Source organism: Hemicordylus capensis, chromosome 5 (genome assembly GCF_027244095.1).
Source record: "Hemicordylus capensis ecotype Gifberg chromosome 5, rHemCap1.1.pri, whole genome shotgun sequence".
In the NCBI taxonomy this organism is placed as follows: Eukaryota; Metazoa; Chordata; class Lepidosauria; order Squamata; family Cordylidae; genus Hemicordylus; species Hemicordylus capensis.
In genome coordinates this window covers 258,704,534-258,731,460 of record NC_069661.1, presented here as the reverse complement: position 1 = coordinate 258,731,460, position 26,927 = coordinate 258,704,534, and the positions used below count along the sequence as shown (strand labels likewise).

Genomic DNA, 26,927 nt, shown 5'->3' with positions numbered 1-26,927 from the left:
TAGGAGCAGGGAGACCTGCATTTGAATCCCCCTCCGGAGCCATGGAGTTCACTGAATGACCTTGGGGAAATCATTCTCTCTCAGGCTAATCTACCCCACAGGATTGTTGTGAGGATAAAACTGGGGGTGGGGAGGAGCTATGTACCCCACCCCACCCCCCAGCTCCCTGGAGGAAGGATGGGATGGAAGTGTTTGTTTGTTTAAGGATGAAAGGCAAAGTGAGCATCATCCTTTGTCCATCTAACCCTAATTACAAAGCTGCCTGATTTATGCCTCTGGAACAAGACAGCTCAGTACCTGCCGCTATGCTGACGATCAGCTCACCTCAAACACGGTTGAGAGCCACCGTCCACAGTGGCAGGATGGCCGTTTCCATGGAAACTGTGCCACGGCACTTCAAGGACCAGAAAGCAGAGAGGAGAAAACTGACAGAAGAAGCCTTGGTGGAGGGAGGGAGGGAGGGAAGGAAGGAGGGAAGGAGGGAGGAAAGATGGGCAGATTCGAGGAGGAGGAGGAGGGGGAGGAGGGATCCCAAGTTGAGAGCGGATCACAGCCTGTGAATATCTCCCCTCCCCAAAGGTTCTGCTCTTGGCTCAAAATGCATCCTCTTCCTTTGGCCACGACCCCAACCTAAGTGTTGACCATGACAGCCCATCCCCAACTCAGCTCACCCTTTTGCGGGGGGCAGTCTGCAGACACTCTGTGGGGCGACCAGTGAGAACACCTGGCCACGACTACCGGCAGGGCCTCTGCCAGGGACTGTGAACCACGGCCGGAACTGTCCAAGGTGGCAGCCAAGACCTCTGGGCTTGTTGGGAAGGGAGAGCAAGAAGGGCCAGGTGAGAGCCAGCATGGTGTAGTGGTTAGAGTGCTGGACTAGGGCCGGGGAGACCTGGGTTCGAATCCCCATTCAGCCATGATACTCGCTGGGTGACTCTGGGCCAGTCCCTTCTCTCTCAGCCTAACCTACTTCACAGGGTGGTTGTGAGAAGAAACTTAAGTACGTAGTACACCGCTCTGGGCTCCTTGGAAGAAGAGCAGGATATAACATGCAAATACATACAGACATGAAATGCCCCCCTAGGGGGAGAATAAGGCTTGGGGAATGCCTGGGGGAAGGAGTGCACGAGTGGGAGTGAAGGAGCCAGGCAGGCCAGCAGAGGTCTCTGGAGAGGCAGCCAGGGCCCCAAGGGCCCCAAGGGCCTTGAGCTAGACAGAGCTGCCGGGGAGCAGGGGGCGGGGTGAAATTCCAGGGGAGGAAGCAGAGAGGCTGTACCTGGACCCGCCTCTAGAATCGTGCATCATGCATAACAATGCCGCCACCCACTTCAATACATCTTAGACTATCCATTGTCCAGGTTTTAGACCATGAACCAGCCAATTGCATCTTCTAATATCTGCAGGTGAACAGTATGATGGATCTGAAGGGGGAAAGCCCACCTTTTAATTTTGACCTGATGCATCTCCAAAGAAGAACGTCCTCGAGAAGGAGAAAGAAGGCCTCTTCTGCAACGAGACCTGTCCCCTCTGCTTCAGGTTAGCCCTTGAGTTACAAACAGGGACCCTCATTTCAAAGGTCTGCTGCTTGGTTAACCAGGGAGATCTTTTTCATCGGCCAGCAGGTTTTTAACCAAGATGCTGCCAAGTTTGCTGGGCTTGTTCCAGAAATGAGCTCTGCAGCCTTGCAATGCTCCTCACAAAGAAGAGGTAGGCACTGTGGGTGCCCCCATTCTCACCTGACTCGGATGACTGTCTGGAGACAAATCTCTGGCTTATCTCCAGGATCCCTGCTTGGGGCTGCCTTTTAAAGCCAACCACGGGACCCTCCCCCGCATGCCAAACGTTCCCCTCCCAACGGTGCACTAATCTTTTTTTTTTAAAGGTCCCGGCGAATTTCATGGGGGTGTGCCTCTTCTTCAAACCCCTGAAGAACGGGTGTACCGCCTCAAAATGCATGGGGACCTATGTTTAAATCAACCACCAGTGCACTGTTCCTGCTTTCTTCTCCTAAATCCAACAGAACGGAAGCAGTGTGGATCTCACCCAAAGGCCTCCTAGAAGCGCCAACGTGAGGCTTAAAGGGAGTCGGTGCTGCTGGGCCCAGCAGACCCCCCCCCCCCCGAGAGAGGCCTTTTAAGGGTCAGCACCGCTGCTGAAGAAGAAGCCCTGCTCCTCGCGAGCAGACTCCCACCACCCTTCAGCCAAGATCTCTGCTGCAGGGTCTCGGGTGTGGAATGGAGCGCACCAGAAAGCAAAGATGGGGGAAGGCCATCCTGGCCTGGAGGGTGTCCAAGAGGACAACCAGCACTTTGAACGGAATCTGGAAACAAACAGGCAACCAAAGGAATCCGAGTGCAACGGGGTGGGGGCGGGGGTGGGTGGGGGAGTCACGCGCTCCAAGCAGTGAACTCTAGCAGCCCTCTGTGTAGCACTTGGCGCTTCGGAACACAGGGACAGAGGAAGCCGCTTCCTACTGAGTCAGACCCTTGGCCCATCCAGCTCAGTCTTGTCAGGATTGCCTACCCAGGCTGGCAGCGGCTTCTCCAGGGTTGCAGGCAGGAGTCTCTCTCAGCCCTCTCTTGGAGATGCTGCTGCCAGGGAGGGAACTGGGAGCCTTCTGCATGCAAGCAGTGGCCCCACCATCCCCTCAGGGGAATATCTTACAGTGCATTCACATGCAGTCTCCCATTCAAATGCAAACCAGGGTATACCCTGCTTGGCTAAGGGGACCATTCGTGCTCACACCCACAAGACCAGCTCTGCACCCCCTCTTTGAGAAGCAGCCCATCAAGTCGCGAGCCCGACAGCAGTCAAGCAGGGAGGCCACTACATGGTCAGGAGCGAGGGGGGCGGGCGGGGGGGGGGCAGGGCCCATGCCAGAAGCTGCTGACAGGCATCCCCAGTCCCTGCTGACCCCTGAGCCTCCAGCAGCAGCAGCAGCAGCAGCAGACGTGGCACTTCTCTCCCGGCCAAGCACAACTCCACTTGCTCTGCTCAAGGCTGCAACACACAGCCGGAAGGCCGGGCAAAGCCCCACCCAGCTCGGGAGCCTGAGTCCACACACTGCTCCAGCCACAACGCAGCCGTCGTGAGGCAGCTTGACCAGGAGCAGCTCAGACTGCAGAGCCGGGGGCGGCAAAGGAGGGGCAGCTGCCCCCGGCCCCTGGAAGCTCCATCGGCACCCCACTTGCTCAGCCTGTCCCTCAGGCCTTGGCAGGATCAGCCAGAGCGGCACCGTCCACATCTCTGCCTTCCAGGGGGAAACAGGGGAAACAGGAAGACACGTTGGCCACGAGGTGCCTGCAGGCTGGCCAATCGACAGGCAGAGCGGTGCAGCTGAGCCCACACAGCTCTACCTGATGAAGGGCCAGTCTGCAGGCGGCGAGGCTCTCAGCTCTGGAGTGGATGAGAAGGAGAGAGAGGCACCAACAAAGCTGCCAGCAACCAGAGGCGGCTGCGCCCACCTGGTCCTTGAAGCTTTGCTGTTACTGAACTTGACTGTGTTCATTTCACACCATGAACAGTTCATCCATTTACAAGACTCCTAGGCCACCTTCCTGCCAAAAGAGGCCTTCAGGACAGATTACAAACAATAGCATCTCATATATTTTTTTTTTTTTTTAAATCCCAGCAATTTAAAAATCCCAGCCTGGGGCAGGAGAGAGAGAGGGGCCAACAGCCTTATTCTGCTACTCAGCGCTCTGTTTGCACCTTTCCCTCCCCTTCCACGCTGCCGGCAGGCTGGCCATTCATCAGGTAGAGCAGCACGGTTAATCACGCCGCTCTACCTGATGACTGGCCAGCCAGCAGGCAGCACAGCTCTCCTTAATGCTGGGGTGGGGTGGGAGAGAGAGGAGCAAACGGGGCTCCAGGAAGGAGAGCCAGCTGCTGGGCCTCCTTTGGCGTCCTCCCCCAAGCCCTGGCTTGTTCGGATGAGCTGCTGCTGCATGGAGCACAAAGTCTACAGACGGCTCCAGGCGGCCTCCAGGCTTGGGGCAGGGCGCCTCTGAATACCAGGTGCAGGGCAGCAATGGCAGGAGAGGCCACTGTGGGAAAGAGGATGCTGGCCTAGAGCGGCCGTGGCCTGATCCAGCTGGGCTCTTCACGTGGCTGTTTGTTCTAAGGCCCAGGTCCTGCTTGCCACCTATCCCTCCCCCAGAGCAGGAATTCTAAGAAAGGTGGGGAAAAATGGAAGTATGGGAGGAGGAGGAGGAGGAGGAGGTCCTTCAGGCAAGCAAGGTGGATGCACTTCCATATGGCACGAGGCATTGTTGAGGATGCCATGCACAGCCACTGAAAACCGGAGTGTGCTTTTCCGTAGCAAACCCCAGCCAGTCAGTAAAGTTGCAAAGTTTGCACTAGCTGCTGGAAAACCAAGAAGTCCCAAGGAGCAGGTCACAGATCATCATTTGAAATCTCAGGTGATTTGGTGGTTTATTGTTTTTGTATTTTTAGTGGAATTACTTCATTGGTCTACCTTTATTTGTATTTAATCCCCACCCCCCCACCCCCGCCGTTTCAACTATATCACTGTATCTGGATTTTTGCCATGGTTTTGTGACTGTGGCCCTTACTCTTTTTTTGAGTCCTAAGCATGGGAGTCATTCCTCAGGAAACAGGTCTGGAGGTTCCTTGAAAACCTCAACTCCCAATTCTGCAGTGAACAGCCATGGGATGTTATAGATGCAGCAGCTGCTGCTGCTGGCACTTTCCCAACCGCTGAGCAGAGCGTGTTGGCGAACAGGGCCAACAGCAGCCCCGATCCAGCCAGCCTGGAGAACACGGGGACCAGCACAGCTAGAAGCAATGCCCTTTGAACACAGACACACCCAGCCCACACGGGACAAGGAAACCATTAGGTAACAACCCCAGTCAGCAGGCCTTGCCCTCTGGACTTCAAGCACCGTTTGAAACTTAAGGCTTTCCACAAGCAACAGCAAGACTGGCATGTCTGATTAATAGGAAACTCCCAGGTCTAGATCTTAACATCTAGTTGCACCTTCCTAAGAACTGGAGAGGAGAGCTGGCCTTGTGGGTAGCAAGCATGACTTGTCCCCTTAGCTAAGCAGGGTCTGCCCTGGTTGCATCTGAATGGGAGACGAGAAGTGTGAGCAGCACTACCAGATATTCCCCCCAGGGGATGGAGCCGCTCTGGGGAGAGCAGAAAGTCCGAAGTTCCCTCCCTGGCAGCATCTCCAAGAGAGGGCTGAGAGAGATTGCTGTCTGCAACTTTGGAGAAGCCGTTGCCAGTCTGTGAAGACAATACTGAGCTAGATGGACCGAGGGTCTGACTCAGGATATGGCAGCTTCCTCTGTTCCTATGTAGAGAGTCAACAAAAGACCCAGCTTTTGGCCAGACCAGACAATGGCACTTGTTGACTTGAAGCAAACCCCAGGGTCCGTTTTCTTCAAACCCAGCTGCTCCCAGGCTTAGATTGCCCCCCAGTTACCTGCAAGCCCAGGGCACCAGCCCTTTAGAGCAGAAGGAACCCAGAGCCCAGGAGAAGTGCTCTAGCAGAGTACCACCAAGGCGGAGGAGCTTGACCCATCCTCGTCTGACGTCCTCAGAGCACCCACTGCCCACTGCCTGGCTGGCTGGCTGGCTGTGAGATGCCAGGCATGGGTCCCTCCCCCACCTCTCCCTGAGCACAGCTCCATCCAGATGGCTTGTGAACAGTCACTCTTTAATCTCTCCTCCTGGACAGCTAATCCCCTTGATTGAGTCAAAACAATCCCGAAGTTATCTGCTTATTCCCCGCTCCTTCATTTCCAGGCCTGATCTCAGAGCTCTGTCTCTGCCTCCCCTCCGTCATCCAGACGGAGCCTCATCAGCTGTGGCAAAGAAACTTCTGGACTCCCCTAGTTTCTTTTGGAGCCTGAGTCCTTGAGCTGCGCGGCATTGTCCAAAATCCTGGGGAAAGGCAGGGGGGATCTCCCCCCTTTGCCAGGCCCCCTTTCCACTGGGGCGGCTCTCCCACACGGAAGGCTCCTCGGGACCATGCTGGAGCTCTCTCCCAAAAAGCTGCACAGGCAGCCACGTGAGCACCGGGAGAAACATTGGAGGGTGCCTGTGTGAATTAGGAGCAGGGCGCTGGACTGTGGGATGCCCTGCACTGGGGTTTTGCCCACGGTGCCTATGAAGGGGCTCGCCTTAGGCATGGGCCAGGACACGGCAGGCTCTCAGCCTGGAGGGAGCAGGGCATCGGGCCACACGGCCAGGCTTCCTGGACTCACCTTCTGGACTCCCTGGGGCTTCCCTGGTGCCCCAAACAAGTGGCTCTCCCAAGCAGTTGCCCCAGCAATGCCCCTGCACTGCTCATGCAAGCGGGATGTGGCCAGAATAAGGCTCCCCCTCGGCCTTTTCTAGTGAGGCCACCAAAGAACGACTACTCTGCAACACGGAACTTGGGGATAGCAGCTCAAATCTTGCCTCACAAACCTTTTGGAGTTCTTTGAGAGTGTCAACAGGCATGTGGATGAAGATGATCCAGTTGACATAGGATACCTAGACTTCCAAAAAGCTTTTGGCAAAGTTCCTTAGCAAAGACTCCGGAGAAAACTTAGGAGTTGTGCAATAAGGGGACAAGTACATGTGTGGATTGCTAACTGGTTGAAGGACAGGAAACAGAGGGTAGGTATAAATGGAGACTTTTCACAATGGAAGTAAGTAAGAAGTGGAGTCCCCCAGGGATTTGTACTCAGTCCGGTGCTTTTTAACTTGTTCCTAAATGATCTAGAAGCAGGGGTAAGCAGAGAGGTGGCCAAATTTGCAGATGATTCTGAACTCTTTTGGGTAGTGAAATCCTAAACAGATTCGAAGAGCTCCATAAGGATCTCTCCAAACTGGGGGAGTGGGTGACAAAATGGCAAATACGCTTCAGTGTTGGGAAGTGTAAAGTGATGCACATTGGGGCAAAAACGCCTCAACTTTGTTGATGGGATCTGAGCTGTTGGTGACTGACCGGGAGAGGTATCTTGGGGTCGTGGTGGACAGCTGATTGAAAGTGTTGACTCAATGTGTGGCAGGCAGCTGTGAAAAAGGCCAATTCCATGCTAGGGATCATTAGAAAGGGGATTGAAAATAAAATGGCTAACATTATAATGCCCTTATACAAAACTATGGTGCGACCACACTTGGAGTACTGCGTACAACTCTGGTCACCACATCGAAAAAAGGACATTGTAGAACTGGAAAAGGTTCAGAAGAGGGCAACCAAGTTGATCAGGGGCCTGGAGCACCTTTCTTATGAGGCAAGACTACAATACCTGGGGCTATTTAGTTTAGAAAAAATAAGACTGAGGGGAGACATGATAGAGGTCTATAAAATCATGCATGGTGTGGAGAAAGTGGAGAGAGAGAAGTTCTTCTCCCTCTTGCATAATACTAGAACCAGGGGTCATCCCATGAAATTGATTGCCAGGAAATTTTATTATTATTATTATTAACATTTATATCCCGCTCTTCTTCCAAGGAGCCCAGAGCGGTGTACTATGTACTTAGGTTTCTCCTCACAACAACCCTGTGAAGTAGTTGAGGCTGAGAGAGAAGGGACTGGCCCAGAGTCACCCAGCGAGTATTATGGCTGAATGGAAATTTGAACTCGGGTCTCCCCAGTCCTAGTCCGGCACTCTAACCACTACAACACACTGGCTTTATTTAGGACAAACAAACAAATTTAGGACTAACAAACAGAGGTACTTTTTCACACAATGCATAATCAACTTGCGGAATTCTCTGCCACAAGATGTGGTGCTGGCTACTAGTTTGGATGGCTTTAAGAGGGGTTTGGATAACTTCCTGGAGGAGAGGTCTATCAACGGCTACCAGCTTCCACCTCCAGCCTCAAAGGCAGGATGCCTCTGAGTACCAGTTGTGGGGGAGTAACAGCAGGAGAGAAGGCCTGCCCTCAACTGTTGCTGTAGGCTTCCAGCGGCATCTGGTGGGCCACTGTGTGAACAGGATGCGGGACTAGATGGCCCTTTGGCCTGATCCAGCAGGGCTGTCCTGATGTTCTTACGCTCCTTCTTGTGGCACCAAGGTGGGGAATACGTGCTCCTGCATCTCAAGGAGGTTCATCTCAAGCTGGCATTTATGGGAGTCACCCCCTCCTCACCAATCCACAAAGGACAAGTACCTGGCGCTGCCTGCCCTTGTTTATAGGAGTCTATCTATTTGAAATATTGACATCCCCTCTCTCCAGCACAACAATGCTTGGGGCAGCTAACAACAACAACAACAACAACAACAACAACAACAACAGTAAATCATAATGAAACCACATAACAGTAAACCTAAACAGGCAGCAAAGCAGCAGTATGAAAGTTGGGCTAAACACTGGCTAACAACTCGGATCCCAATTATAAGCAAGCTTAAAACCCCAAGATCAGAACAGTAAAGGCTGCAGGTCTAAACAGTCTCTCTGGCGTTTTCTGGACTACGAGATTTGCAACAGTTAAAGTGCTGCAAAGTGCTGCGGAATTAGCAGCGTTTTGAAACCATGAGTGCAGTGGCTTTGATGTCATTTTCTATGCAACGCAACAGCGTTTTGGCCGTCTGTATTGCCCACCACTGCAGCGAATTTCCCAGGCAGGAGGGGTCCATATTCCACCTGGATCACAATCACTGCCCCCCCTCCATTTCCAGCCAATAGGGTTGTGGAGGGGGTGGGGAACTGAGGATGCAACAATTAAAAAAAAAAATTCTCAGTGCAAAGGTGCAACAACTTTCTCCTTTGTGTAAGCAGAAACACTGAACACTTGGGTCATGAGACCAATGGGATCAAAAGCCAAGGACGCAAGCAGAAATGAAATGAACTTAAGAACATAAGAACAACTCTTCTGGATCAGGCACAAGGCCCATCTAGTCCAGCATCCTGTTTCACACAGTAGCCCACCAGATGCATCCGGAGGCCTAAATTTTAAAAGCCCTTTTCTAAATTAAAAAGCCCCAGGTGTTGTAGTCTTGCCTCATAAGAAAGGTGATCTAGGCCCCTGATCACCTTGGTTGCCGTCTTCTGCACCTTTTCCAGTTCTACAATGTCCTTTTTTAGATGTAGTGACCAGAATTGTACACAGTACTCCAGGTGTAGCCGCACCATCGTTTTGTATAAAGACATTATAATATTAGCCATTTTATTTTTTTAAATGCTTTTATTAGTGTTATAGGTAGAAACAGAAAGGTTATATCTCTGAGAATCAACAGAACCATACAAGTTTACATACAAGGTATTATCCATCAAAACCAGAACATAAGAAAAATACAATAGTATTAATTGTGTCTAGAAGGTCATAAACTAGGCATCAATAGCTTTCAAAAAAAGAATCTTGAACCCCTCAAGGGAAAACAAAGAAACAAACAAACAAAAAATCTGCCCCAACCTGATCGATCATCATACTGTCAGGCAGTCTAAAGAGGAGAGAACCAACCCAGCTATGACATACAAAGTAGAAATAATTCGAGCACAGAACTGGACATCCCCAATACAATGTGGTATGAACTCCACCCCACAAACAGCCATTTTATTTCCAATCCCCTTCCTAATGATCCCTAGCATGGAATTGGCCCTTTTCACAGCTGCCGCACATTGAGTCGACACTTTCAACGAGCTGTCCACCACAACCCCAAGATCCCTCTCCTGGTCATTCACTGACAGCTCAGATCCCAACAGCATATATTTGAAGTTGGGGTTTTTTGTCCCAATGTGCATCACTTTACACTTGCCAACACTGAACCACATCTGCCACTTTGTCGCCCACTCACTCAGTTTGGAGAGATCCTTTTGGAGCTTATCACAATCTACCCATAAGAGTCTGGAATCATCTGCAAATCTGGCCACATCGCTGCTTACCCCTGCTTCTGGATCATTTATGAATACATTAGAAAGCACCAGTCCCAGTACAGATCCCTGGGGGACCCCACTTCTTACTTCCCTCCATTGTGAAAACTCTCCATTTATTCCTACCCTCTGTTTCCTGTTCTTCAGCCAGTTATCAATCCATACATGTACTTGTCCCCTTATCCCATGACTGCTAAGTAGAAATGGAACCGAATGGAGTAGAAATGGAGTAGAAATGGAACCGAAATACATTAGATATATTTGTAAATGTAAAAAAAAAAAAAAAAATTGGCTTTACATATCAAATTCCAGAGACAAATATGACTAAAACCTAGGGCCAAAGGCAGAAATGAAAAACCAAGAGACGACAATATATTAAGAAAGATATATTGTGTGGCTTTACATATCAACAGATCCTCGATCTGCCGAATGAGCCAGCAAATCCACAGCATGAAAGTGTCAAAAAACCCCATGGTCTTAATGAAAAACATGAGCGATAGAAGTCAGAAGCTGAAAGCAGAGGAGAAATGAGTTGCACCATTGAACCATTGTGGGTTGCACCCTTGCACAAGAACTCACGTTGAAAAAATTTAAAGAAGAATTACATGAGTGGCGACATTATTTCAGGAATGGGTGGAAAGGGGCTGTAAAAATCAACAAATGCCAGTGCCATCCAGACCACACTGCTCTGCAACACATCAAACACGGGAGAAGCCTCCGTACAACAGAAAAAAACCCAGCACTTTCCTGCAATAGTTTTACAACGTTATAGGGCCAAAACGCACCAATGAAACCCGAATCAAGGCATCAGAAATATGGAGGGCACCCTGGTGACAGCGCAGCGGCCGTGATGTCACAAGATGAGAAATGCGGAGGGGCGCGTAACGGACACGTTGCGAAATCGTTGCAGCGTTTTAATCTGGAAAACGCCTCTGAAGAGGTGGGTCTTTCAACCCCTTTCCAAAGTCCCAAGAGAGGAAGGTCCTCCACAGTGCTCCTCTAGGAGGGCACTGCAAAGCTGAGGGGCCCAGCAGGAATGGCCCTGAGTCAGCTGGAGAGCAGGGCCAGCAACACAGAACTTCCTCTGCAGCCCCTGGAAACCCCCTCCAGCCACGCCTTCCTGCTGCTGCCCTTCCCCCTGAGGGGAGCCCCTCCAGCCAAGCCAGAGCTGGTGTGTGTGTGTGTGGGGGGGACCTCTGCCCAGGGCGTCGCCTTCACCCCTCAGGGAACCCAGTCAGCTGAGTGCCCCCCTAGCGTTCCCCGCTGACCCACACCGCATTCCTCGTCCTCAGCCAACCCAGGGGCGCGAGCATTCCATTTCCCCCCAAGGGAGAGGGGGGCCTAGCTGACCGTGGCTTCCCCTCCCCTCCCCACGTCCTCTCTTCTGCCACCCCCTCAGAAACAGCTGCTGCGTTGAGATTCTCCAGGAACCTCCAGACCTGTGACTGCAGGAGTCTTGCCCAGTGAGGATGCCAGGAGGGGCAGCTGCCCATGCCCCACTGTGCCACCTCTCTGCACCTTCTTCGGAAGAAGAGACCCCTGTCTAAACACCTGCTCGACACTGGCCATCACGGACTGGCCATGGGCGAGTTGCAGGAGCCTCCCACCATCACCCATGACATGCTCCCGTCCAGACGGCTGCCCACGAGACACAGCTGCTCTGCCACTCCAGCACCAACCAGCTCCCACATTCCTTCCCTGCCCCATTCCCCGGGACGACCCCACACCTTCCTCTGGCACCTGCTGCCCTCCTTTCCAGATTCTGAGCCCTACACACACACACACACACACACACACACACACACACACACACACACACACACACCCCGCTGCAAGTATCAGACACCCTGAATGGAATTTACCGGCCTCAACGCGATCAACACAAACAACAGTGCAACAGTGACATGGTCCACTTGCTCTGCAGCATTTCCACAGCATGACTCCCCTCAGACAAGCCATCCTTTCAAGAAGGGATTCTGCAAGGAATGCAAGAGTCCCAACTCCCTCACCCCGGCACAGGCCAGACGCCACGCTGCTTCCCTTGGCTTCCCAGGCCCTGCTTCCCTCGGCCAAGCAACGCATCTCAGCCTTTCCTCTTCTGGGAAAGAGCCGCTGAGGCTGGGGCGGGAGGAGGACTGCTGCAGAAGGCAGAAGCTTACCTGTGAGAGGTGAAGGTGTCGTAGGAGCCCACAGTGTAGTGTCGGAAGAGCCGCTTGGTCCTGTCTTCCCTCGTTTCTATAAGGAAAGAGCAGAGGGGAATTCTCAGAGAGCAGGAGTGTGGTGGTGGTGGTGGTGGTGGGGTCACTCTTCCTGGGAATAGGTACCTGTTGTCGCGACACCCCCCCCGCACATCCCTGTGTGGACACCTCTGGGGCCTGCCTCCCTCCCCTCTCCCCAGGGAACATGCCCGTTTCCTTCTCAGTGACACACAAGGAGAGTCTCATATCGCCTCTAGGCAATGTGGAGAAGTGGGCCGTGTGGATGGCTGCCACACGATGGCAGACCCGGCTTCTCAATGGCCCACCACTTGGATGTACCACCACAACCCTTCCTGAAGCAGCTTGGGAGATACTGCAGTGACAAGCCGAGGGCCAGGCCTATGGCAAAGCAAGCCCCAGGGCCCTCTCCTCAATCCTCCAGCAGTGCTGCTCCACCAGCTGCCCTCATGGCAGAAGCATCTGGAAGCATCAGAGCCCCCCTTCGGGAGATGTGGCCTCACCATGAGAAGACGACGGGCTAGAGGCGTCTCATTTCCCCAAGGGAATGTTCAAAGTCAGTGCTGGAAATGTGACACTCCACCAGCAGGCACCAGGGGCAGACCTACCCTTGAGCAAACATGACCAATGAGCATGGGTGGCCACTAGGGGCAGCTGCCTCCGAATTTCCAACTTAAATCATCATTTCCCCATAGGGATCAATGGGAAACTCAAGGATATGGGAGTAATGGCAGGAGAGAGGGCACGCCCTCAACTCCTGTCTGTGGTTTCCAGCAGCATCTGGTGGGCCACTGTGCAAAACAGGATGCTGGACTAGATGGGCCTCCTTGGGCCTGATCCAGCAGGGCTGTTCTTATGTTCTTATATTAATACCTCCCAAATGGCTGGATAAAAAACCCTGGAATGTCACATGCAGTTCCAACACGATGATAGCATTAAATGTGTGAACAGAAAGTCAGTCCACTCATTAATTTCTAATCAATTTTTAAAAATAGCTTTAAGGACTTTAAAAAACCCATCAAAAATCAATGTGTAGACTGAACTTCTTAAACTTCCACACATTTAATGTGATCATTATGTAGGAACTCCAAGTGAAATTTCAGGGTTTTCTACCCGGCCATTCGGGTGGTTTTAATCTTTTTGAGTTTCCCATGGATTCTTACGGTGAGATTATTTGATGGGGACTATGCACACAGGCCCCTTCAGCACTCGCTACACCATGGAAGACACCGGCTATGTTGGGTGTTCCTGTCCCCTAGTCCACGCCTACTAGATACAGGTAACTCCTAGTCTGCCAGAAATCAGGAGAGAGAATGAAATCCATTGATGTGACTTTTACATGACACTGGGAATCATGGTAGCTACAATTGTGTGAGCACCGGGCTGGAAATTCCCCTCGACACCTACCATGAAAGAACAGCTGCTAGAAGCACCCCAGCTTGCATAAATGGGCAAGTTAGCAGACTTGGGTCATTTTAAAAAATGGACAGTGAAGGCTCCCCCTTGCTTCCGAAACCAGTCCCCACTGGGCGTATCTGAAAGGTGAATTTTGGTCCAGGGACTCTGGACTCTTCTCTCTTCACGTGGCGAGAGAGAGAGAGAGAGAGAGATATCTCTTGGCGATGGGTCCTCCCTTCGCCGAGGGTGCCTGCCTGGCTGGCATCCTTGCTTGCACTGACTCTTGGAAAGTGGCTGGAGGGACCTGGGAGGAGGGTGCCATGTCTCCTGGTCACCAGCAGATGGGGCCCACTCCCTGCACTGGATTGACGGCCAGCTTGCTGCTGCGGCGGCTGCTTCGGAAGCGTTTAACCTGCTGACCCTCCAGCTCTCATCTCCGCGTCTCAGATAATCAGCGGCTCTTTAGCGAGCAGATGTTCCAATTGGAGGCCAAGAGTAGCCAAGTCCGGGCAGGCAGGAGGGGCCCTCCCTCAGCGGGCGCCGCAAAGCCACCTGCAGCTGTGCTGAGCAAGGGCCGGCCAGAGCTGCGGGGGAGCTGCCTGGAGCCACCAGGTGGGTCTGGATGGATTGACTGTGACCTCCGCACCCCGCCTTCCATCAAGCAAAATCCCAAGGTGGCGGAAGAGTGTTCTTCCCAAAGGGACAGAGACACGGGCCTTGGACGGTGGGCAGCCAGCACCTCCCTTCCCAAAGAACGGCCCTTTCCTCCTGCCCACCAGGAAGGCAGCTGTGCCCGCACATCTGACCCCTTGGCCTGCAGGTGGAGGCCTCTTTCGGCCCACCAGTCGTGGCCACACCTCCAGCTCTGGGCCCATTTGCCTGGCCACCTTCACGTGTTCTGGGGAAAGGACTCTCCCTGGACCCTCCCGCAGCTAGGCCATGGGGGCCAAGCAAGGGCCCTAACAGGACAGAGGCAGGCCGCGCAGTAAGCCACCAGGAAAGGACTCTGGCGGGCAACAGATCCGCTGAAGAAGAACAATACTCTGTTCCCTGTAATGGTCGCAGGGGAGAAGTCATTGCGCGCGCGCGCATGCACACACCCAACCCTCTGGGTCCCCCGACATGCATATGGATCGCTGCCATCAGAGCAAGTGCCAACACCCACCCCCTGGCTCCGTGTGGTGCATTCACAGACACAAGTGCGAACGACAACCCAGCAAGAGGTATTCTCTCCACACACACACACATGCTGCACTTGATGCAAAGAGCAGGAACTGCTACGAAAACTTTCAGTGGGCATCTCAAACCCATCAGGCTGCTGGAAAGATGGGGAAAGTGTGGGCAGGGGGGGCGGGTGAGTGGGGGGAACAGCAGGCAGCCATGGTGGTCCCAAGTGAGTGGTGAAACTAGCAGGCCACGGGTGACGGCAGCAGAAGCAGTGAGGCTGCAACACACTTTCGAAGCTCAAGGAACCAAACGAACAGTCCAAGTCCAGGACGATGACGCAGGGCAGGGCAGTGCTGGGCCCATCTGGGAGGAGGAGTGAGTGCGGGGTGTGTGTGTGTGTGCTGCTGGGGACTGGACGAGGTGCCAAGGTGGCGTGAGGCTCCCGGCCCAGCTGTGGCGACCTCGCCCACCCTTCATCCGGTCACATGCAGCTCTGCTTCTGTGTGCTGCTGTGCACCCCAAGCGGAGGCCGTTTACCAAGTCCTGAGAAGGACTTCCTGATGGGGGCCGCAGGGAGGGCCATGGCTGCAGCTTCCGTGGGACTCCTCTTGCTTCCGTGCTTGGCCGCTCTTCTGCCAGGCCTCGAGGCTGCAGCCCTGCGGGGAGTTGGCCCTGAGAGCCAAGGCTTGGATGAGAAACCCGAGGGCCAGAGAGCACTTTGCATCTGGCACTTATTTTCTATTTTCCAAACCTGTGGCCCTTTCCAAATGGAAGGCGGTGTGTGTGTGTGTGTGTGTGTGTGTGTGTGTGAACAGCTGACCAAGAAGGAGAACAGCTCCAATTCAACACAATTTAACATCAGTCAAATCTTGTGCTGCACCAAATTTTTGTCAGGTTGGAGTTTCCCTCCATAGGCTGCCATTACGGGAAGTGCAACTATGCTTGGCTGCCGGGGGAGGAAACCCGACCTTCTACTCTTGGGTGCACTTTTCCACACTCCTGGGCAGCCACTGTTTCCCATTCGTCACAAATAATGGTTGGTTCAGACACTACTACGTCCAGCAGCCCCACTGCGCACGAGAAGGATGTGCCTGCACCGTCCACAGACACCCTTTCCCTCCTGCCGCGCCAGGACGTCTTTCCTCAACTCTCCGGGTGTGTGCATATTTCTGGCATGTGTAGCAGCATTGTTTGGACAAATCACCCGCCCCCCCGCCCCGCCGCAATTAGGGAAAGGCACCCCTCCCCCTGTGTTGGGAGGGTCCCAAGGATCTGTGGGCTGAAGTCCCCCCCCCTCTTGGCCCAGCAGCCAAAGGACCACCCAGTTCGGCCCAATGGGACGCTTTTGCATTCGGCGCAGGAACGTGACCATGTGCACCCAACGGGCATTTCACACTGTGCGTGTGGTGGCAGCAGCAGCAGGAATACACACAGCCCCCCCCCCCCCCGTACCATTCCTACATGTCTTTTTAAAACCTCTTTATCAATACTTCTCAAGGCTTCCCGCAGGTCAAGAGATAAACAGAGCCAAATAACAGCAACAAAAGCCCGAATGAAGAGCAACTACCTCGAAGTCACGTGGAACCTGCCCCCTGCCCCCAGTACTCTTGACGGCATGTCATCATACTATGAATCACATTGTCATGTGTGAAGGAGGACAGATCCGTTGCTCAAAAGGCTGGCAAGGGGCCAAGCAGCACACCTCAAGCCCTGCCACAGTTAGGCAAGCCGGAGAGAGGCACTCGGAGGGGCATGGCCGGATCCTGGGGCCATCCTGGGCACAGGGCCCTTCTTCAGACAGGGCACAATTCATGTCTGGAAGCGGAACCTCCACCACCGGATGTGGAGCTGGCCGCTGGCTTCGGTGGCTTGTCAAGGGGATCATGCCCATTTACAGCGGCCGGGAGGTCCACCACTGACTGTTCGTCAGGACAACGGGGTGGAACTTCCATGTTCAGAGGCAGTCTACCTCTGCATGCCAGTGGTTACCAGGGGAGCCACAGCAGCAGGCAGCTCTTGCCTTTGAGCCCTGCTTGTAGGCTTCCTAGAGGCATCTCGTTGGCCCCGGTTGGAAACAGGCCGCGGGCCCTTTGGTCCAATCTAGCCGGGCTCTTCTCGTGTGCAGGTGGTGACTCTCTCGTACGGGCCCACCACTCCTCTGCCTCCGGAGGATGCTCGAGAGAGTCCTCTCCCAGCCAGAGACCTGACCCAGAGGCCTGCAGACTCAGAGCAAAAGGAGGGATGGGTGAGCTTGAGAGATTCCTGCCACATCACACCCAGGAGGAATGTGGGTCACTGGAGCCCCACCACATGCAGGAGGAGCACCCACCCCCCAGGCAGCCCTGAGCAGAGAGACATGCACTTCAGTGGGGGGGGCCCTGCGGAGAGAGGGATCCACCTGTGAACCCAGGGCCATTCGCGCGGGGAGGGGGACATGCTGGCTCCCCTGCACACACAAGCCTCTCCTCAGGCAGCCCTATGAGGAGGGGGGAAGCAGGGCAGAGAGGCCAGGCCCCGGGCCAGCCTGGGCAAGGGGCCTCTCCTGCTTTTGCTGCTCACCAGAGAAGACCCCCGGCTTCCTGCCACCAAAGGCAGCTGGGGGTGCAACACGGGCCTGCTGGCTCCGTGGGCCAGAGTCCCCCGAAGCCTGCCCCCTTCCCCGGCCCTGGCTGGCCTCCCGCTGACTGGCCAGGCCCTGCCACCTGATGACAGGCGCTGGCTCAGATCTGCCCCTCCGACTCAGCCAGACGCTCCGGCGGCTCGGAAGCAGACTGGCCTCCCTGGCCCTGCTGGGTTGGCAGGGGGCCGCTCAGCCAGGGCTTCCCCGCGAGGGCCGGCCCACCTCACAGCCAGCCGCACATCTTGCCCCCGGGGCCGCAAGCCTGCCGACACTTCCCAGCCTGCTGGCAGCACAGAGAGCCGCCCCAGAGCTGCTCCGGCCTCTCCTCAAGAGTCTGCAAAGGGGACGGAGCCCGGCCAGCAGGAGGAGCCCGAGGTCCACGAAGAGCTCAGCATCCTCGGGTGTGCGGGCAGACCTGCAGGGAGGAGCACGAGAAGGAAGAGGAGGGAGGGAGAAGCAAGGGGGAGCAGCCCTGAAGCACGGGGGTGGTGGTGGCTGGGGCTGGAGGGGGCTCTCCGGGGGAGGGGGCTGCTTGCCCCTCCCAGCCGGCTGGCCTCCTTGGTGCAGGCCAGTGAGCTGTCAGCCAACCTGCAGAGTCACCCTCCCTTAATGCTGAGTCAAAGGGGAGGCTCTGCTGGGGAAGCTCCAGTGCGCAGGGAGGGAGGTCTTCGAATGCTTCTCCCAAACCTTCAGAATTAGGGCGGGGGGGGGAGCAGAGGGCAGAACCCCTCCTCACTAAACAGTGGCATCGGCACTGAGCAGCAGCTGGAGACGGAGGAGGATCGTGTAGCAGCCTTCCCCATGAATCCTGGAGCCTCTCGGGGCCCTGAGCTGGAGCATCCTCTACCGTAGGCCACATAGGAGGGAGGCCAATGAGGGCTACCCAATGGACACTGCCTGGCTGGACGGGAGCTTTGGTCTGAGTCCATCACCCCCCTGCGGTCCTAGGGGTGACGAGGTAGGGCATGGAGTCAGGGTGGGATCCTCACTAGTAGACAGGAGGGGCGTCATCGGCGGGGGGGGGGGGAAGAGCCTTTGGCGGCCTCTCGGGTAGTGATGAGCCCCAGGGCTCCCATATGCACTGGGGGCCCCCACTGATGCCACCGGTCTGAGCACCAGTGGGCCCCATCCCAAATCAGCCCCGCTAAGCAGAAGAAAACACAGGCTGTTGGGGATCACTGGTAGCCTCTAGGATCTGTACCACTAGTTGAGACCCCCGAGGGACCTGGACCCCAACTTCAGAATTATCAACATTCAAAAACCAAATATTTGGACACAAGCATTTCTACATGCCACTAGTAACCACTTCTTGTTGATCTTTCCTGGACTATTAGCACACCATATTTATTCCTTGCCAGCAATGTACCAGGCACTGTCCCAAACACAGAGGAGGCAAAGTCTTGACCCCCAGGGGCGATGGTGATGACGGACATGAGATGGACCACACGGAGGCCGCTAAGAAGGCCGCCTGGCTACTGACAAGGGGATCACAGAGGGGCACGTTGGCAGCTAGTGATGGTCCAGGAGAGGTGAGCCAGGGGGCTCCACACAAGGCCAAGGTTCAGGGGGGTGGCGCAGGGATGCCTCTCCCCCGTCCCAGCCCCCCCTCCACCCTCTTGTCTGGGCACTTGTGCTTCATCTGAAAATGCTCCCATCGATCTCATTCCAGATAGGAGAATAGAAACCGCGTGATTTTGTGAAGGGAGCTGGATTTATGGGCTGTCCACAGACAGAAGGCTCACTCTTCTCCTGACTTCTAAAAATAGCAGCTGCTGAGCTGGTACTTAATGGAGCCGTCAAGTAGGCATCAGGGATTGGGCCTGATGGATGGAGAGGACAGAGGAGAGGAGGAAGGGTGGGGCGGGGGGGGGGAGAAAGAGATCCAGCTGGAGAAAGGGAGAGGGAGAGGGAGAGGGAGGGGTAGAGGAGGAGGCGCTATATTTAGAGAAGACGCAGCAGCAGCAGCAGCAGGACCACGACATGAGGGCACCGGCAGCGTGGCAGACGAGCCCAGAATGGTCTCCGGCTAGGAAGTGTGAGGGAGGAGGATGGGAGCCAAGGCCACTTAAATGAGCAGTTTAAAGTAATGGGGTAAAATCACCAAGGACAGGGGCAGATTTCAACAGGTGGCCTGAATCACGTTTCCCACATCCTGATCCATGCACTTCCTGAACATGAGTGCCCACTAACCAGCAGCGGTGAACTATGAAAACGCCTCGGTTTGCAAGGACATGGAGCCGCTGTCCTGCTTAGGGGCACAATCCAAACGTCTGCCTGACACAGACGGGGACACTCAATCTGGTTCTGCACTCACCGGCAAGGACCCTGAGCGAGAGCCCTGCCTGGAAGGCGGGCCCAGAGGGAGGAGGCGTGCCGGATTACGGCCCAAGTGCCCACCCAAAGGCAGGAAGAGTTGCGGGAAGGCCGGCCGGCCCTGGGAAGGGCGGGGGCTGAGCGGTGCAGGAGCCTCTTCCCTACTGGCTCCCCCCAAAGGTGCTGCAAAAGCAGACCGGCAGCAGGCGGCTCTGGCCGTCTTCCCCAGGCATCCATGGCCCTCCCTTGGCTTCTCGGAGCAGCAGGCTGGTCACCGCCCACTATCCGAGCACTGCTCCTTAAATGGCCGGGTGCCCCTGCTCACCTGCAGAACCCCTCCGGACGTCACATCCCTCTTCTTGCTTACCCAAGTGCAGAATGCAGGGGGTGGGGTGGGGTCAGCCATCGATGTGAGAAGGAAGAAGAGCCACTGCCTGCAGCGGAGGAGTCCCGCCCTGGGTCCGTCTAGCTCAGTATCCTCCCCAGGGGTTCTCCAGGGGCCCAACGGGGATCTTTCCCAGGCCAGGAGTTGCACCTTGGACCTTATCAGTGCAAAGCAGGGGCTCTACCATCAAGCTTGGGCCCTTCACATGAAAGAAATGGGATACGCCTCTTGAGGCACAGATTTCAGGACCGCCTCTCCCGTTCTCAGAGTTCCAGGCCCAGGGGAGGTACATGGGGGCCGCGCTCCTGGGAGGGCCTTCTCTGTGGCCGCCCCCTCCTTATGGAACACTCTGCTTCCTGAGATTCCTAATGCCCCCTCCCGACTGTCCTTCAAAAAACTCCTGAAAACCTATCTATTTTGCCAGACTTTGCATGTGTGTGTTCTTTTTCCTTTTTCCTTTCTTTTCCATTTTTATCCCCCCTTCTTCTCTTGTCTTCGTTGTTTGCTGTTTTTGGGTAAACCACCTCCAGTCTAAGGAAGTCAGGTGGTCAATAAGTTGGCGAAATAAATACATTTTGCAAGATCCATGACTCACTTCAGATCTTTCTGACAGAGCCCTTCTGCCTTCTTGGTAGAAGAGGCAAGATGCCTCTAACGACCCATGGCAGGGAAGCCACAGCAGGAGAGAGGGCATCATGCCCCCACCTCTTGCCTGTGGGCTTCCCGGAGGCATCTGTGGGGCCACTGGGGGAAATGGGATGCTGGACTAGACGGGCTTCCTTGGGCCCGATCCGGCCGGGCTGGGCTGTTCTGATGTTCTTATGGTTGCTTCCACTCAGCTCTATACTCACAGCTTCAGGATGCAGATGCAGATACAGGGATGCCGCTTTTGGAACTGGTCTTTAGACCACTTCCTTCCCCTCCCTCCCCACAGTCCTTGTGGCATGTCTACACTACAGATCCAGCTGTTTGTTTCAACGATCCTGTGGCATCAGCTGTGCTCTGTTGTGGCATTGCCCACAAATAAATAAGGGAATGAAAGTCTCTGAAGGCTTTGGAGCACACTCATTAAACAGTAAGTCTCCATGTTCTTGGGGGGAGTTCGTGGCAATTGGTTTTTAATTGGTTCCAACTGGCAATGTAGGTGGTGTGTCTTATACAGTCTTCACAAGGTGCTTAACAGGACCTCATGTGTGTCCATTCCAGAACATCAGTTTGGGGGCATGCGAAGTGTCCCTTCCCCAGGTCCCCTAGTGGCTTCTGCCCTGAAAAGCACTCAAGATAGATGTCCATGCACACTTCTGCAACAATAAATGGGTTCGTCTTGAAGGTGTCACAGGGTGCTGTTGCTTTTTCAGAAGACATGTAAAGTCTTTGCATTTGGTGGCCAGGAATGAGGGGAATGATTTTGATTTCCATAATGCTCTTCTGCTGTGGGGCGGGGGGGGGGGGTGTTGTTTCTGGAAAATAAACAATTAGGCGCCCTGAGCATTTGGGGCAGAGCAGGATGTAAAGCCCATTTACTACTTAGGCTTTTCATGCATTTACACCTTTTTATGCCCTGCATCCCTCTCTGTGCCTTTGATCCCTTTTTTTGAAATATGCCCTTTTATGCCTTTTAATGCCTTTAATACCTTCCTCTCCTGGATGCTTTGAGTGTATCTTTATGTCCATTATGTCCCACACGTTATGCTGGTCCATGACTGTAATAAAGGCTCAAGGCTCCAGCAAATGACCTCTGGGAACCTGGCCTCAGCTTGGCCCTGTCCCCTGTGCGGGCTGGCCTTTCCAGGCCATGTCCGCAGATGCCAGGGCAGGAGAGCACAGACATCCAGCAGCCCCTGCTTGTGGACCCTTCTGCTTTGTTCAGATCCAGATGCACAGACTAGGGCTGATCTGTGACCTCCAAGAGACCCCAAGGGCTTCATTTTGCCCCTAACTAGGACATCAACAGGAGGTGCTGCAAGCATGAGTGATTGCCGGAGCTACCCCGGGGGTGGGGGGAAGAGGGGTTGGGCTGGGGGTCCTGTGACAGGCATACAAAGGAGCCACCTGCTGCCCTGGCCCCAGGCACCATGTGCCAAGAGAGCTGTGGAGGAAGCCGTGGCTAAAAATGGCCCAAACTCACCATGGCTGTATGCAAACCTGATTATAGCATTGCAAGACTCAAATGTTAATGATAATCAAGAGCTGCTTAAGAGCAATTAGTTAGATGACTGAAATCCACAGTGGCACATGACGCCTTCGGCAATTAAAGGCTCCTGATTTCGAGAGAAAGCAAGAGGCAGCAATTTATCAGAAAATGCAAAACATCTAGCCAAGAAGGAAAAAATGGGGGAGGAAGTCAGCCGTGTCCTCCATGTTGCTTTTTGCAATGGGGACTTGGTCACAGGTGGAATTTTCTGTGGAGTTTTCACCTGCCAGGCACATTCCTCACAGCAACGCTCCCTCCCTCTTTGCCCTTCGGAGCCGCATCATCCTCAACAACTCATGCTGCAGACCTGACTATGTGCCCCACCAGGCTCCTGCAAGCCAGGGGGAGCCACTTGGGCTTCCTGGAACTGCCCATTTGGGCATGTTCCCATGCCCAAGGTCCCAAGGCCCAGCTCACGGCTTTTTCCTGTTGCATTAACCCCCTAACCGCCCCCCACTGCCCCCAGGTCCTTATTCAAGATCCTCTCCAGCAAGCAATACTTCCCCTAAAACCTTCTCCATCCTCCCCTGCTATTCCACCACTGCTTGACTGTCCCACAGTCTGACCCCTCTTAGTCAGGAATCCTGGATCACCCCCTCCCTCTCACTCTTTTCCATTTTCTGCAGGCCACTGAACTTCTCTGCAGCTCCTCCAGCTGTCTGGATGGGAGAGACCAGTGCAATTCAGAAGCAGGCCCAAGGCAACTAAAGAACCAGGGAAGAAAAGCTCATGCAAGACCCAGCTCTCAAAGGCTGTGTCAGAAAAAAAGAGAAGAAGAAGTGTTGGTGGCATAATGACCTCAACACAATAAGGACGTCGTCACAATGACGCCAACACAAGAAAGTGTTGAAGCCCAGCCTTACATACATCTTGTCCTTGCCAACCACAGATGTGGCCTCCTCCTCAAGGGATGAGGTGGAATGCCCACCAGCAATTCTTTCCCCAAACTTCAAAAGAGGCCCAAGCAAATGCATCCCTCAAGTACCCCTGTAGTGGATGGTGTCAGGAGGCACCTTCTGTCCTGAAGCCAAACTCAAGACTCTGACTTCTGAGATTAGGCTGTTGTCCTAACCAAACTGGAGAGCCTTCCAGACATCCAGCACAGGCCACCTCTGCGCCTGAGAGGGCAGACAGGGTTAGCACTCAAGAAGGACAGTGAAAAGCTCCTGAGACCTGTGAACTGATGAGTCAATCTTGGGGTCAGGCCTAAGCACCACCTTGTTATGAAACATGCAGAGCTATGCATCACAAGAAAGGCATAGCAACCAGCTCCGACACCCTCTTAGCCAACAGAACAAGTTAACACAGTTCTCAAAGCAAGAACTTCCAACTCATGTTTAGCCAGAGGTTCAAATGAGGCTGTCATGTGGGCCATGAGCACCAAATTTAAATTCCAAGTGGGAAAACAATGAACTGCAGTTAGGGATTCAACAAAGCCAATCCCTTGAGGAAATGTCTAACATGGGGATGAGATGAAATAGAAACAGGCCTTTGACAAGCAAAATGCTGTTGAGGGCCACCCCGGTCTTCTAAGGGTGCTGATACTCAGGACCCTTAAGCCTTGCCTGCGAAATATTCAAGATGTCTCCAACCTCTAACTCTCACCAGGTGCAGCCTAGAACCCCATACCAGGAAAAGGATGCCTTCCACAGGCACGGAGGGAGGCCAGTGGCGGCCCGGGTTCTGCCACCGCCACGGCCCCTCTAGCCCAGCCCCCTGCATCTGACGTCAGACATGGGGGTGTGGTGTAGCTCCCAAATGGGGCTGTGCAGCCCCGTTTGGGAGCTAATCCTCCCTCATCTGATGTCAGATGTGGGGGGCGTGTCTGTGGCACAAAGCACAGACCCTGAGGGGCGGTGGCCCGGGTTCTTTGTACCCGTCTGCTCAATGGTGGCTCTGCCCATGGCCTTCCATGTGTTGCCATATGCCCTACTGGAAGAAGTCTTATGGAAGGACAGACATGTGCTCAGGCTACCCTGCCAGGCATAACCCTCCAGGCTGCTCAGCCTCCAGGCGGTCAGATAGAACCTGAGGAGCTGAGGAGGCAAGTCTGGCCCCTGGGACTTGGATGCCACCATCTCTCTTGCACCAACAAGTGCACCAGGTCCAGGAAACACAGACATTTGGGCCAAGAGGAGTGGCTACAATCATCTCCATCGTTTCATCCCAGATCTCCCAAAGAACTCTCAGCAGAGGAGGGAGTGGGGACAAGACACACAACAGCTCTAGTGGCCTTGCTACCCCAGGATGTCTGAGGTCATCACAGCAGGAAATGGAGGCTAGGAGATGAATCTTCTTACTTGCATATTTCCTGAAGCAACAAGCACATCTTCTCCTGGATGCCCAAACTATTCATGGAAATATTCATTGGAATAGGACAGGATTAAGCATCCGCTCTGTCACCAAAGTCCTGCTAAGCCAGTCAGCCATCAAGCTGACCGACCCCATTGGGTATTCCACCTGCAGAGGCAGAAGACTCCCCTTTGCCCAGGTCACATCTCTCTTGGGGTAGCAAACCCACCTGCTGCCCTGTCAGTAAACACAGGCTTTTGTTGAAATGTTGTCCATAGGATGAGAAGGGGAGTGCTGGTCATCACATCCTGAAAAGCTCTCAGAGACAACTCTCACCCACAACTCGCAAGTTTTGGGCCATATAGAGAAACAAGTTTGGTGCGGTTTAAAAACATTTCAAACAAACAAACAAACTCCAGCCAGTTTTTGCTCCCCTGAATTTCTCTGCTGGGTCAAGTTCCCTGGGCTGCCTGCTTTCCCAGATGGGATCCGCACCCAAACAGGCTCGTTTTCAAACTGGTCCAGAGATGTCAGACTTACTCTCATGGACAGTCTACGTGGAATCAAATCAGCTGTCCAGAGAGACACGGACGTCTCTTGAGAGTGGCTCCTGGAGATGTCAGAGTGGAAGATAATATGGCCCTGGATAAAACAGTGCCTGAAGAGAACACGCATGCAAGCATCGCCAGCTAACCAGATCCTGACAGAAGACCAACATGCTCAACAACTGGGCCAGATCCATAAGGTCCATTGTGTCTTTCCCCTTGATGATTCATGTCAGCTGCAGGAACTTCGCCTGACATCCCATGGTGAAGAAGAGCTTGTACTGGACAATGTCCAGTGTCAACCCCGCCCCACTTGGTGAGCTAGAAATAGAGTGCACTTCTCCCAGTTTATGGTGAACTGGTGATGTCTCCAACAGGCCAGACCTGGGCTCTGGGTGACACCACAAACTTGCTCCTGGGGTGCTGGGAAAATTCCAAGTATTTGTTCTGAGCCACTTTTTCCCTGAATCCACTTGACATCCCCACCCCCACCATGGTTGGGCAGGGGGGCTGATTGGCTTCGGGAGTGCTTTGTGGCGAGCAAGAAGTCAGAGGAAGCTTGCAAGAGGAGTGTGCTTAGCGCAGGATCATGGCAACTAGCCAGGAGTCCTGAAAGCTTGTTTGGAGGGATGGAAGGACTTCCGAGGTGTGGCTTGGTGAACATCCTTCCACGTCACTGATAATGCCTTTTCTTTCTGTCCAGGACTGCCTCCAGAGACTCTCCAAAAAGCTTGAAGCTGGATGATGATGAGGAGCTGGTCAGTTTGGTCTGTGATCCAGGACCCACATCCCAGCTGTGTAACCAAGTGTTCTATCTGGCCATGATGTTGGCTACTATGGACTGAGAAGCAAACTGTATTGCATCCACAGAGAAGTCTACTAGCCAGAAGGTCACGGAATCTTCTTGGAGTCAGGCCCTCCTTTGGGTGTGGATTCCCTAGAGGCAAGCTCTTCCACTAGAGGTAAACCACTCTGGAAAAAAGAGAGTGGGTGACCAGATGACCAATGCCCTCAAGTCTTCTGCTTGTGCTTCAAAAGCTCTGCAAACCAAAACCTCCACTCACTCTCCTGGTACAGGGGTCCTTGGGCCCTCTTCACACCTGCTGGAATGACAGCAGAAGGCATGTGATGTAAGAGCCGTGCCTTAGCTGAGCTGGCCTGTTCCGATTTTAAAATGCTATCAATGAGCTCAGGAAATGGAACCGCGAGGGACGTGACTCTTCTCCAGTAGAGAGGGACACAGCTCTGCTTGAAAGACCCGTTCCTGTACGGAGGAGGTCTGCTCCACATGCTCCCCTCAAAGCTCTCCCTCTCTTGAAGAGGGAAGAGGCCTGGAAGAGGGTGGATGGAGGAACTCTGCCCCTCGACCCAAGGGCAGCCCACTCTAGCTGCCTGAAGCAAGCTTGCCTGTTGGCCCTTTGCCCTCTTCCGTGCCACAATCTCTCCTCTGGGGAGAGGTCCAGAAGGTGAGCAAGAGAAGGCAGAAGAGTCAAGAGAGGAGAGAAGGGGGAGGGAAAATAAGAGGATCGGGACCTAAAACCATGCTTATGACTGGCCTGTCCCTACCTCAAGTCTGGTGCTTAGGCCTACATCTCTTGTGTGTGGGAAGGAGAGCTGGTCTGGTGGGAGCAAGCATGACTTGTCCCCTTAGCTAAGCAGGGTCCACCCTGAAGAGCATCAAAAGGTTCCAAGTTCCCTCCCTGGCAATACAGTCCCAGCAGGCAACCTTTTGCTGGAGAGTTGTTGTGCTGGAGCTCCCACTGCTGGTCTGTCTCTCCCTCCTCCAGCCTGATCGGGCTTGTCTTGCAGCCGCTCAGGAAGGTCCGCCAACCAGGCTCTCGTGCTGGCAGCTCCCACGGAGCATGAAGAGCCACCGTGACCCAGGAGGGTGGAAAGAGAGATCCCAGATCAAAACGAGACACAAGTCCAGGCCTGCCTGATGCTCGCGGATCCCCTCTGTG

General features: G+C 54.2%; 1 protein-coding gene across 21 annotated transcripts in view; it reads right to left on the bottom strand.

Moving 5' to 3' along the window:
* The window catches only part of SHANK3 (SH3 and multiple ankyrin repeat domains 3), a 463,679-nt gene that overhangs the window by 120,575 nt on the left and 316,177 nt on the right, over positions 1-26,927 (bottom strand). For all 21 annotated transcript variants that reach the window (XM_053255561.1, XM_053255566.1, XM_053255564.1 and 18 more), the window contains one exon: positions 11,996-12,071. In XM_053255561.1, the coding sequence (XP_053111536.1) occupies positions 11,996-12,071 (76 nt within the window). The remainder of the gene's footprint in view (positions 1-11,995; positions 12,072-26,927) is intronic.